The sequence below is a fragment of the Medicago sativa genome, chromosome 6 (genome assembly GCF_051527215.1).
Source record: "Medicago sativa cultivar Bolivia chromosome 6, Bolivia_mono, whole genome shotgun sequence".
Classification (NCBI taxonomy): Eukaryota; Viridiplantae; Streptophyta; class Magnoliopsida; order Fabales; family Fabaceae; genus Medicago; species Medicago sativa.
Window position 1 is genome coordinate 79842887 of NC_140754.1, and position 13211 is coordinate 79856097.

At 35.6% G+C, this 13211-nt stretch overlaps 3 protein-coding genes across 3 annotated transcripts; 1 reads left to right on the plus strand and 2 right to left on the minus strand.

The window, feature by feature from the left end:
• Nucleotides 1-982: 982 nt before the first annotated feature.
• On the minus strand, nt 983-1315 carry LOC146917208 (uncharacterized). The gene has a single exon (XM_085721844.1). It carries the CDS (start codon nt 1313-1315, stop codon nt 983-985), a length of 333 nt encoding a protein of 110 aa, XP_085577970.1.
• A 276-nt stretch (nt 1316-1591) lies between these two features.
• Nucleotides 1592-2293, minus strand: LOC146917209 (uncharacterized). The gene has a single exon (XM_085721845.1). The coding sequence runs from the start codon at nt 2291-2293 to the stop codon at nt 1592-1594; it is 702 nt and encodes a 233-aa protein (XP_085577971.1).
• A 5358-nt stretch (nt 2294-7651) lies between these two features.
• Nucleotides 7652-8667, plus strand: LOC146917210 (NDR1/HIN1-like protein 10). Its single transcript, XM_085717200.1, has one exon. The coding sequence runs from the start codon at nt 7838-7840 to the stop codon at nt 8468-8470; it is 633 nt and encodes a 210-aa protein (XP_085573326.1). The 5' UTR covers nt 7652-7837; the 3' UTR covers nt 8471-8667.
• Nucleotides 8668-13211: the final 4544 nt, after the last annotated feature.

The following is a 13211-nucleotide window of genomic DNA, read 5'->3' on the forward strand; positions in this document are numbered from 1 at the left end:
TTTACCTTTACATTTAGGGGATTTTCAAGTTGAAAATTGGTGATCATTTGTGTCTTTTATTTGCTTTCACTGTTGTCGTATATTTGTTTCTGCTCCTCGTAGATTCTTGCAAGTTTGGGAAAATTTATTTCCTCTGCACATTGATGTGTTACTGTATTTATGTGTTAATTTTCCATCAGAGTGGTATCAGAACCCTGGTTAGGCTCGATGGGGGAGTGAGAGTGGGATCCTAGTGTGGATCAAGCTAGTGATGTGGGTGACTCACACTTGAGGAGGAGATTATTGAGTTTCAAATGTGAGTGACAAGGTTGTTCCTAGAGTTTTATGGGCCTTAGACATAATATGAGAAAAGGGCCCTTATATAATACGTCACAAGTTTTTGAATTTTGCTCTCCACCCTGCACATTTTGCTCGCACCCTGCAGCCTTTCCAAATTTACCCTTGCGCAAGTTAACTAACGCAAGTGTAATAATATGCGTTAGTTAAGTAACGCTGCGTTACTTAAGATGCGCAAGTGTAAAACACTGCGTAAGTTAACTAACACATAGTCACGTATAGTATAAAACACTACGTGAGTTAACTCCCACAATGTATTACACTTGCACGAGTTAACTCACGCACTACTGATATATCAGTACGGCATTAAATGCTGTACTGATGTGCATTGAATGCAGTTTGGGTCCAAACCTTAATATGCTCGTAATTGAACCTACTTACGTCAGTTTAACAATATTATGGGATAATACGACACAATCGATAAAAATTACACTAAAACATCGTTTTTTTCTTCACAATCGCATAATCACACATAACAATCCAAACGGTCCTAATTACACAAATTCGCCGGTAATGACACGTAATCATTTAAACACACTTAATGACACGTAAACGATCCAAATTACGCAAATTTGTTCATAAATTTATAAAATTACACAATCTCACATAAACGGTCAAACATTACACTATTAAACCTAAATAATGATTACACTTCAACGGATCGGACAAAAAGATACAAAGTATTATTCTCAACCATTACCCTAAACATGAAATCAATGTCGCTATCATCTTTGAGAAGTTGTGGATAATACACGGTCTTCCAGAAGTCCTCTTCCTTATCCTCCCCCAAGTCTAGGCCTGTCACATTTATTATCACATCATGTGTTCTATGATTTGAACCAATATGGATAAAGAAGTCGTCAATCTTTGCCTTCAACTTGTCCAACTTGTCGGTGGGGTTTACAGTGAACCAAGCCCTCTTTTTCACATCTACATAACGGACTTCAAGTTTAACCGGATCTTGTGCATCTTCAGACATGTTTTACCTCACAAACTTCACAAAAATATAATGAAAAACAAATATGAGATAAAATAAATAGTTGAATAATTAGAGACAAATTAAGTAATGCAAGCAATAATTGGTGTGGCATAACCGGCCATCAAAAAAAATAATTCATTTCGTTTAATATATATAATATTAGTTACATATTGCCCACAAATATCCAAATTACATAACCGGCCACCAAAAAATACGTCGGGGTGTAATACCACCAAAAAATAGGACGAACACCGACCGACCTATAACTATCCTAACCTATAATAACCTATCTAAGAGGTCTAGTGACATTCTTAAATTGTCGTCCTCTTCCATGTCTTTCGTCCATTCAAATTCTTGTTCCTTTTTTTGCGGGGTGGGAGTATCATCACAAACAATTGGATTGTGCTCATTTGTTGGTTTCTTTGGCGGCTTCGGCTCCTTAGACATGAGTTCATTGAAAGCGTTTTGTCTATCCAAAAACACAAAATGCCAATTCTCTGCCTCACCAATCTTGTTGTTCATCCACTCCTTACAACTTGGTGGTAACAGACAACCTTTATTCAAAATCACATGAAGATAGTGGTCGGGAATTAAGCAAAGACACATGATGTTGGAATGTGGATTAAGTGGAGGAGCACTTCGGATTGGGAAATATGTCTCACATACACCACCCGCTTTGGGAAATATGTAGCAAGAAGCAATAATGTGACCCATATCCAGAGTGGTCATCCACTTATCTACCAGCGCAACACCAATTGTACGTTTTGGAGGGTATAAACCATTCAAGATTTTGTTATAACGCTCCTCCGTGTCATATATCGGCATGTAGTCACTCTTGTTCTTCTTCAACTCATTAATAAGTGCATACCGAACCAAAACATGATCTTCCTCATCCTTCCCCAAGTGCCTAACTATCACCCGGAATCCACAATGACCATCCCCTTTAACATTCACAATTTGTTCAACAAAAGGCCTCATGATATTTGGAATTTGTGAAATGCATGGGATATTCTAAAACGGTTTTGAAGTAGAGGATGAAGCTTATGAGCGGGAGTAAGTGCCAAGGCGTGCATCTTTCCTCTTTGGAAGTGACCTCTTTGGTTGTGAAGGTTGACTATCCGGATTTTGAGAATCAATGGTCTCCCACCTAGAGGGGATTTGACCCATTGATGACACTTTGAGTGTAGTCATCTTCCTTTTAGGTGCTCCCTTGGTTACCACATTTTTCAAAGGCGGAGACAAAATTGTGGTTTCCGGAAATGCAATTTGACGCATCATCTCTTTGATGTGGAGCTTCATATTGTAAGACTTTTCTTGAGAAATTCTTGAATGCCATTCCACTCCTCCATCAAGGAAAAATCATCATCAATCTTCTCTCCTTGTACACACAACCTTTTCCAATGAGGGTATATATCATCCAAGACAAGAGGCAATTTTTGCTTGCTCTTCATGGCAATAATACACGCATAAGGTAACCCGTAGGATGTCTTTTAAACACAACCACAATCTTCCTCACCAAATCCGAATGTCTTGGAGCGTTTCAATTCATCATAGATAAATCTCAATGCTTTTCTAGAAACATAACCCTCCAACTCTTTCATCATCTTGATTTTTTTGTATTTGTGCTCAAAGACCGTTTTGTTCCTCCCAAAACTTCCTTGTATCTCACCAAATTGCACGGCCAACATCTTGTGAATTTCAACCCAACATGATGCCAAATCACCCACGCTACTCCTCGAATATTTTTTCAAAACACCATGAGCGGATTCAACAATGTTGGTGGTTCTACACCCTAGATGCAACACTTTATCCGTCCATGCCCTCATAAATTTTTCCTTAAGGTTCAAAACCGTTTCTTCGACATATTTAATGAATTCCGAAAATGGCATGCGTACCCCTTTGAATTTCAATAAATTACTTGCATATGATTCCTCCATAGGAGATTCAACCAACTCTCTCCAAACATTCACCACTTTCTCAACAACCTCGCTATTCGTCACCTTGTTCTTCTTCAATTCTTTCTTGTCAACTTTTGCACCCTTAGGAGGCTTTGGGTGAACTTTACAATCCGTGATGCACTTGGTCCTTACATTCTTCCCAATATGAAAATAACAAAGCATGGTGTATGTTTCAGGGAAAACTGTGCCAACGGCCTTCATCAAGGCACCATCCTTATCGGTGACAATCACTTTAGGCATGTTGTCTTTTGAGTACAAGAGACCTTTCAACATCGTAAGTGCCCAAGCAAAGTTCAAAGTGAAGAAAGGTGAAACCAACAGAATACGTCATTTTTGTAGAGGTGCAACCAACTATCTCAAACAACGACATTCGGTAGTTGTTGGTTTTGTATGTAGAGTCCATGACCAAAACGGTCGGAAAGGTGTTGAACAATTTAATTGACTCCAGATGAGCAAAAAAGATGTCTTCAAAAGTGGTTTCCTCACTATTGCATCTTGTGTAATAGACGTATTTATGCTCCACCAACTTTGAAATCAAGAATTGCAACTCCGTCATGTTACCTCTTTCCCCCTTGCGCCATCTTGTTCGCACATTGTACACTTGCTTGATTGTTGTCACACTTTCGTTGTTATTTTCCTTCAAATTGGTGAGAATATTCTGAGGCACCGTCAAGCTCTTTGTCCTTGTAACTGTCCCTCCTCCAAATCATGGTTGTGCATTCCACAAAGCATTGCAAGCCACCATTCATTTGTATCTTTATCAAAGAAACCTTTCAACCTAAACGGGCAATTACATTTCCTTTAGCCAATGCCTTCAAGGTTCGGTTTCTTCCTTGTCTTAGGTGGCTTGTATACCCCACTCCTTTCACATTGCATCGTCAAGTACGACCTTTTCATAACGGATTTATCTATACAAACACCAAATCCGGCCTTTACCCCTTGTCCGCGAACCCAAGTAAGTAACTCTTCTTGCTCTCTCCATCTTGCATTTGTTGTAAAAAATGAGGCGGTGTCACGAGCTTCACAAATAACACCGGTAGATACCGGTTTAGGTTCTTCAATTTTACCAATTCGAGCTTGAATTGGAATTTGGACTTTAAAAGGTTTCAAATTAAAGGTTGGTTTGACATCGCCGGAACCTTCGCTGGAACCTTCACCGGAACCTTCTTTTTTGGCCGGTTTCGGTTCAACATCGTCATCTGCGACTTCGTCAACCATCTCCCTATATATCTATTGAATAAAAAAAATTACAAAGGAAAAATAAATAAATTACTTGCGGAACAAGCTAACCAAGAACAAAAGTGGCGCAAAAAATTCAAATAACATGACTGCACAGTGGCGTGACTTAGGTCACGCAACACTTTAACACTTGCGACAGTTAAGTCGTGCAGCCAAGTTAACTTGCGCAGGTTAAATTGCGCACCTTACCCTATAGCCTACGAAAACCAGACGAACCAAGCACAAAAACCAGCAAAATGAGATGAGTTTTGATGATACAATTCCTGATGTTTGGTGCTTGATGAGCGTAGAAACTTGCTTCCTGACGATTTGCAATGATTTGGGATGATGATTTTGACCCAAAAAATCGCACTTTTTGGGTTTTTCTGAAGGTGGAGGGAAAGAAAATGGTGGTTGGAGTTCGGACTGATGAGTTTTGTACGAAAACAGGAACACTGCGTGAGTTAACTTGCGCAACGTTACTTAACATGCGCAAGAGCAATTTTGGCATGGCTGCAGGGTGCGAGCAAAATGTGCTGGGTGGAGAGCAAAATTCTAAATTTTTTTAGCTCATTGTGGTGATTTTATTAGCTCTTCATTATGTTTTTTCCCCCGCTTTTCACTACCAAATAATTTTTTTTAGGAAACATCTAGAAATAAATCAAATACTTTATAGACACCAAAACGAAATAAAATACCGTAGAAGAGAACCATAGCACCTACGAAATGATCATGAATGTGTCTCACATGGAATTCATGATCATGAATGCGTCTCGCATTATCTTGCAATATCAAATTCAATTTTGCAATCCTTTCAATCAATTCAAGAAATTTGACATTACAATATTGATATAATTTAATTTTTTGGAACCTTGGAAAAATAAGATTAAGATTAATTCCGTAGGTTCATTTTCAACTAAAATATAATTTGTTTTGTTATGAAAATTATCCCAATTTTTTAGATAATAAATATCACCAATATTTTCTATATTAGTGAGACACATTATTAGAAACAAATGGCCGAAAAAAATATCGCCAATTTCTTAGATAATAAATTTTTTGGCACATTATTAAGAAAAATCAAATTTTTTTTATAGGGTGGGTGTATATAGAAATTTTTGTGGTATATTAGGATATATATAACAAATCTCACGAAAAGGCCTAAAACATTAACGACCCGAGCCCATCCCTTTATAATGTCAATATTTCGGCCCTTTTAGTAAGCATTTCTATATAAACCCAAAAAAAAATCAAATATTTCTATATAAACCCCTCTCCGTAAATTTTTTTAGGCCCCTAACGGCATGGGCCCTAGGCCATCGCACCCTCGGCCTATGCCTTGGGCAGGCCCTGGTGAGTGATTAAGTCTCACATCGACTATAAATAGAGGAAATATTGGATTTATAAGAGAGGAGACTCATATGCTTAATGTCTTAAAGTTTTGGATAAAGATGTGTCGTCTGAGTCTCTTAGTGATCCTTTAACATTTGAGCCCGTTGTTTCTCTCGCGTCCTCCAGCACCCCAACAACTCGGATCTTGAATAAGGTTAATGCAATGCAAAGAATCGAAATCATACTTTCAATTGTGTTAATGAATATCCAGCACCCCAACAACTCGGATCTTGAATAAGGTTAATGCAATGCAAAGAATCGAAATCATACTTTCAATTGTGTTAATGAATATCATGTACAGTCTCTTAAAAAAAAAATGAATATCATGTACATTTCGTTGAACAAATAATTAAAATTTTGGACGGAGCCAACTAGTTTAGTCAGATGAATAGTTTAGAGGTCTCATCAGTTCCATTTATTTTGTAACTGAGATTGAATTGGGTTTAACTGGTTATATTGATTATCAGTTTTTCAGTTTGTAATTTCCTTAATACTTTTTTATTTTTTATTAAACTCCCGGTTCAAATGGGTTCATCCAAATGAACAATAATTTAGAGATCTCATCAGACCAATGTATATTTAATCGATTGGAATTTTTTTTGACTTAAATGAATTGGTTTTTTTTTTTAATTTATTTTACTTTTAAACTATGTTTTATGAATTGTTACATAACAGAAAACAAGGACATGGTAATAATTTTCCTTGTTTTATAGGTTCCTTTCACCTGAAATGATCATTGTCGATTTTTTTTATCGATTAAGACTTGTGGATGGAAGTAAGTTTTATTTATTTATTTATTTATTTATTTATTTATGTTGGTTAAGTAGTTTAGTGGTTAGAAATTCATCGAACAAGTGAAAATTTCGGATTCGAACTCCGACACTTTCATATATTATACGATATCTCTATCAATTGAGTTATGTTTACGGGACACATTATTTATCGTTAATCAATATTTTATTTTATTTTATTTTTGAAAATTTGTTAATCATCGATATTTGGTTAAGGGACTACGTCTCTTCTTAATTAATCAAACCAGTGTAGTCTAATTAAATAATGCAAGTCCGGTCAAGTTTAAAACTTTTTATAATGTAATTTTGTTTCTTGTGTTTTGGTCTTTCATCAACAATATTATAGGCTGCAATGGGGACAAGTGTTAATATATTTTATTTCTACTATCCTTCTTATCTTCAAACCCATTTCTCTCTACTTGTGTTTGTTGATTTCTATGATAAAATAAGTTTCGTTTAATATTGTAATATTCTCTCATTAATTGTAATTGGTAATCTAAAAAAAATAAAATTGTAATTGGTAAGGTAGTTTGATAGTTTTCTTTTTTTTAGAAATAGTTTGATGGGTTAAACTACAATTAATTAGACTATAATAGTGAAATTTGAGACAAATAAATAATATAAATGAAACAATTGAATCCACTTGAGTTGATTTGATCGTGTTGATTTAAAACTTTAGAGTGTACTCTTCTTCGGAGGTTTACATTTGATTGTCTTCGATGCCAATTTGATAGACTGACTAATACTCCCTCCGGTCACATTTATAAGCAAAAAACAACTTTTTAGATACATTGAATAGTTAATGTATCAAGTCGCATTTATAGGTTAGATACATTGACTATTCAATGTATCTAAAAAGTTGTTTTTTGCTTATAAATGTGACCGGAGGGAGTATATGCCAATTTGATAGACTGACTAATATAAAACCATTATAGTAAGTATGTGGCACTAGTTTATATTACGAATCATTCGTTTCCAAAAGTCAATGCTACTCTGTTCTCATTGCTGTATATTGCAAGGAAATCACCTAGAAATCAATAGCAACAAACCATACCCAAAACTCATGAATTCCAACCCTTTAAAAGTACACAACTTTGTACCATAAAATTCATCAACCACAAAACCTCACCATCACAAAAAAAATCAAAAACCTCATCACCAATATGGGTTGGGTCGCACGCATTTGTTGCACATTATGTTGTCTTGTAGTCCTCTTCGTAATTACCATCATCGTCTTCTGGATAATAGTCTCACCCTCAAGCGTGAAATTTCATGTAACCGATGCAACTCTCACCGAGTTCAACCTCACAAACAACAACTTATATTACAATTTCAAAGTGAATGTCACAGCAAGAAACCCCAACAACAACATCATAGTCTATTATCGAAGAATCAAGGCCATTGCTTGGTACAAAGACAATGATTTCAGTCATATAACTTTGACACCCTTTGATCAAGGACACAAAAATACCACTTTTCTTGGACCTATCGAATTCAAAGGAAATTCTATCATCAAACTTGGACGTCAACAACTTAACGAGTATTCTGAAGAGACACGACTTGGGATTTATAAAGATTTGGCTGTTGATTTTGATGTTCGAATTAGGGCCAAGTATGAAAGCTTTTATAAAAGTGGTCGGTTTAATCCACCGGTTGTCCAGTGTCGGCGTTTGAGAGTTCCTTTGGTTTCTTCTTCCAATAGTAACTCATCATCACCATTTTCTCTTAGTCCTAGAAGATGTAGCAGTGGTTCTTTCTTTACAGACCGTGATGCAAATAAAGCAGCAGCAGCTTGATATCTTTAGCTGGATTTTCTTTTATACAACTTTTCTTATTGCTCCTCACAAAATTCATGTTGTGACTCACTTCATTTGTTTTGTTTTAAGAAATATTGTATTCGATTTTTTTTAATTTCGTTTCACATGCTGTATGTTCTTGACTTCATTTTATTTGAATCGATAATTTATATATATTGAAACAAACCTTTGATGTAGCCAAAGTCTTCTACATATTGCAGAACAAGCTATATTCCATTTTAGATCTATCTGGTTGTGGTTTCCATTTTAGATCTATCTGGTTGTGGTAACATAGTCGAAACAAGTAGCAAATAACCGTTGTTACATTACACCTAAAAATAAATAACTTGTTAGCCAAAATCGGAAGACATGCGATTCTATTGAAGGTTAGATGAGTGTGAATGCAGCCAATTACGAGTTAGTCGGATCTTTGTCTACTGACGTCTACAAAGGTCTTTGAAGTATTAGAATTAGTCAAAATTCAGTAGAACTTGATAATTGGACAATTTAATCGTGCTCCGTGTTTATAACACCGGTAACCAAAGAAATCTAAGAGCATGAGAGCACGTTCTAAGAGAGTTGCACACATGTGGATAAGAGCAATGGAAAAATGTCACGAAACTGGAAAATCAAGTCAAACGTGGTCACTACGTATCTCCTAACGATAGAAGGATTCACCCATTATCCACGTAAATAGTGGAGCAAGAGGTGTTACTTAATGTGATTTTATTTTTGAGACCATATTAGACATTTTTGTTACATAAATTATAATTTGGTTTTTCAAAATTAAGAAAAGACGATGGTTCGGCCGGAAGGAGAGAACAGAATTCGTCATGTATGTCTTGCATGTTACCTGATAAAGATTAGTCACTATTAAATAGAGGTGAAATTTTTTTATTTGCAACATGATAACAAAAATATAAAGATGTTAGTTAATTCATATAAAGTGTTGTAACTCTTATTTCAAGGGGGGGAGTAGTGCCATCGCTGATCGTAGGCCAATTACAACAAAATACGATGTAGATTTCACTATTTGAGTTGATTTTAGGATAACACCCCTTCCGAAAATCCAACCGAGGTCATTTTCTTAGGTAACAGGGCTTCATGATCATCCATTGACCCCAACGAGGGCCAAAAAGGACAAAAAAATATTTATAACTTCATAAAAAATAAGGGTGGAAATATGCCAGGTCAGGTCAAGCTTTGATAGGTCTGAACCTGACCTACGAAAAAATTTGCATGCCTGAGCCTGGCCTATAGCCTTTCGTAGGCCTATTGTTTTGGTTTGGTCTGACCTATTTAAAAGTCTGACCTGGTGATGTTCGAAAAATAGTTGCCTTTTTCCCATACATACTCAGTGCAAGTATACACTGTCGCAACAAGTAATAAAGAGTAAGTAGAGTATCGATCCCACGAGGATTGTCGTGGATAGGTTCTGAGTGCTTTCAAATACTAAGTTTAATTATTTATGATCCAAAAAGACAAATAACATGGACAAGGTTTTAAGATACTAAAGTAGTAAAATGTTGATGCAGCGTACGTGCTGGAACAAAACAAAATATCAAATCCTCGTTGATTCTACGAATACCTGAGAGATTGACATCAAAAGATTGAGAATTTCTCAAATTTTATTAAAACATCAAGTCTGATTCTCATGACGGCAAAACAAATATAAATAGTGTTAACAAAACCCTAAGGTGAAACAAAACGAACGAAATTATAAAAATATCCCGAAATACTAATAAAATTTAAAACAACTATTTTCACCCCCTTAAGTGTTGTCTTTTGGTGGAATAAACTTTTTCACTGCATCAACCTCTCCGGGGTGGAAAATATTCTCCCTCGAAAATGCAGAAGTAAATAAAACATGTAAAAAAGAATTAGAGATTCAAGGAAAAAAGTGGGGTTAATGAATTAGCTCGGTAAAGATAGAGATTTGCAAGATTTAGAAAGTTACAACTCTGAGATGGAAACTATAGCTTCATACAACTTTCCGAGGAAAGATGTAGAGCGCTATAGCTTCGCATAGCTTCTTGGCAACCTGGTGGCCACTGGAAGTGTTGTGCACTCAACCTTCATGTTAAGCCCGTGAAGACTACCGGTCGAAGTCCAATTACATAATCTTAACATGCAACATTGCTAGGTTAGATCATCAACATTTTCTACCCAAGTGTTATTCTGGTAAGCCTTTTATTACAGAGTGATGAGAATGATTAGTTTATGATGAGAATGATTAGTTTTAGACAATAACTTGCCGCGCAAGTAATAGAAGCTAGGGCTTTGTTATGATATTGCATGCACATATTACGATATGATGCTCCTTAGTTTGTCTATGTAACGCCCCATTTTTATTCTATTATTTTTAGTAGATGGGTGAATATTTTATATGACTTTATTTGTTATATATATGTGATTTTATGTGAAATATATATATTATATGATTTTTATGTGATATATGGTGTGCTGCTATTTTATTATATGATTCATGGAGTTGTGTATTATTTAAATGAATGTGGTTTTATTATTTGTGGAAATAATAGGAGAAATAGAAATAGGTAGAATTAGTATTTATTTTTGGTTAATGGGAATTAAGTAGAAATTAAATAGAAATTAAGGGAGTTAAGTGAGAAAAGAAAAGAGTTATATTTTTGGGAGTAAAAGAAAGAAAAAGAGATAGAAACATTTTCACGTACAAACATTAGAAAAACTGGTTTTTGGAGAGAAAGAGGAGAAGAACCAAGAGAAAGCTAGGAGAAGAGCTAGGAAGAGAGAATCCAACCGTTTTTGCTGTAGAATTTGCTGAGATAAGGTAAGGGTGGGATTCCTTTCACTAATAATATGTATAATTCTGAAATTTGATGAATTGTTGTATTCTTGATTTTAGGGTTAGAAAGTTATGCTAGATTGCTATAATGAAATGAATTATGTTGAGGATGCATGTTTTCTATGTTGTTTTGACTGCTATGTTTCCCATAGAACCTATAAACATTGTTGCAAATCACTTTGGGGTTTGGGTGATCAGAAATTGGGTTGATGAAAATTGGGAATTAGGTTAAAAGTGGTGAATTGATGACTAGATGGTGGGAAACCATAGAATTGATGTAGAAAAACGTTTACATATCATAGGGTAACCATAGTACATCGTTTCAGTCAATTTAGGGTCGATTATGAACCTCAGAAGGGCTTAGAATGGTAAAAATCGCATTTTTGAAAAGCTGTTTTTTTGAGCTGGTACTGTCAAAAATGTGGCACGTTTTGGGAATCGTGGCACGATTTTAAAATGTCGAAAGTTGGGTTTTTCTGGTCGTAAAAACGTGGCACGTTTTCCAAAATCGTTACACGTTTTCTGCAAACATTTTCCTCGATTGTTCACTGTTTTTCACCCGTTTCTTTGTTGAATTAGCTTTCAGTGTAAACATGAAATTTGTAGATAATTAAGTTAGTTTTATAATGGCCTTGGTTTGGAGTGGAAAAGATGTGTAGATTTTGAGTTATGATAAAAATAGTCCAGGTGGGTCTTCAGAAAACTTTAAGAAAACTTAGCATAACTAATCCCAAGTTAGTCCAAAAACTTATGGTTGGTTTCCCAACTTCAAACTTAAGTGTTAGGGATTTAGTTGAGGTGTTTTATGGATATTTGACTTATGTTCTATTGATCAAAACTTAATTGCTTTTGGGGGATGTTTTAGACTTTGAGATGAATGTAATTGATTTATATATATGTTATGTTGTTGATTTCCGTTGTTGATGTCGTTGTATCATCTGATGTCGAAGTTGGGGAGTGTGTCATAATTGTTTTAGGCACATATGTTGTTGTTGTAGTCGCTGTTGAAGTTGTATGTTGATATACACAAGTTGAGTCCATTTGCATACTCACCTCTGTTGGGGGCTTATGCCCTGGAATGTTCATCATTCAACCCGTTGGGGGCTTATGCCCTGGAATATTTATCATTCACCTGTTGGGGGCTTATGCCCTAGGATGCTTTAACCATCCAAATTGTTGGGGGCTTATGCCCTGGAATGCTTAGCATTCAACGCGCGTAGATTGGTACCACCTGCATGATGCATTAGTTGTTGTCGTTGTCGCATTGTCAAGTTGTTGTTGTCGTTGTTGCATTGTCGAATTGTTGTTGTCGTTGTCGCGTTGTCAAGTTGTTGTTGTCGTTGTCGCATTGTCAAGTTGTTGTTGTCGTTGTCGCATTGTCAAATTGTTGTTGTCGTTGTCGCATTGTCGAGTTGTCGGTGTAGTTGTTGATAGTGAAGTTGTTGTTGTTGCTGCTCTTTGTTGCGGAAAATGATTATGTTGTTGCTATATGTATTCTTTATATACATTATTAATGATGTATGTTGTGATATGTTGTTGCTTTCATTAATTGATGAATTATATATTATTATTATTGGATAAGTTTCTCACCCCTTCTGCTTGAAAATGTTGCCCTTCGTATGGGTAACTTGCAGGTAATGATGGCTTGTAGGTTGGTTGGCTCAAGTGTCTAGGGCTCTGATACATATTAGGATGGGGATTCGTCGCAAATATTTTCGTTTTCTTCATTTCTTTTATGTATCATATTTTTGGGAAAAGACTTAATAATGGAGTTTATCGTTGTTGAAAATAATGTTGATTACGTTGAGGCCTTTGTGCCAAGATTTTCCTTTATGTTGGATTTGGTTGAAATTGTATTTCCTAAAGAATTATTCCGCTTCAGTTTTGGAGATATTTTAAATGTTGATTTAAATAAAT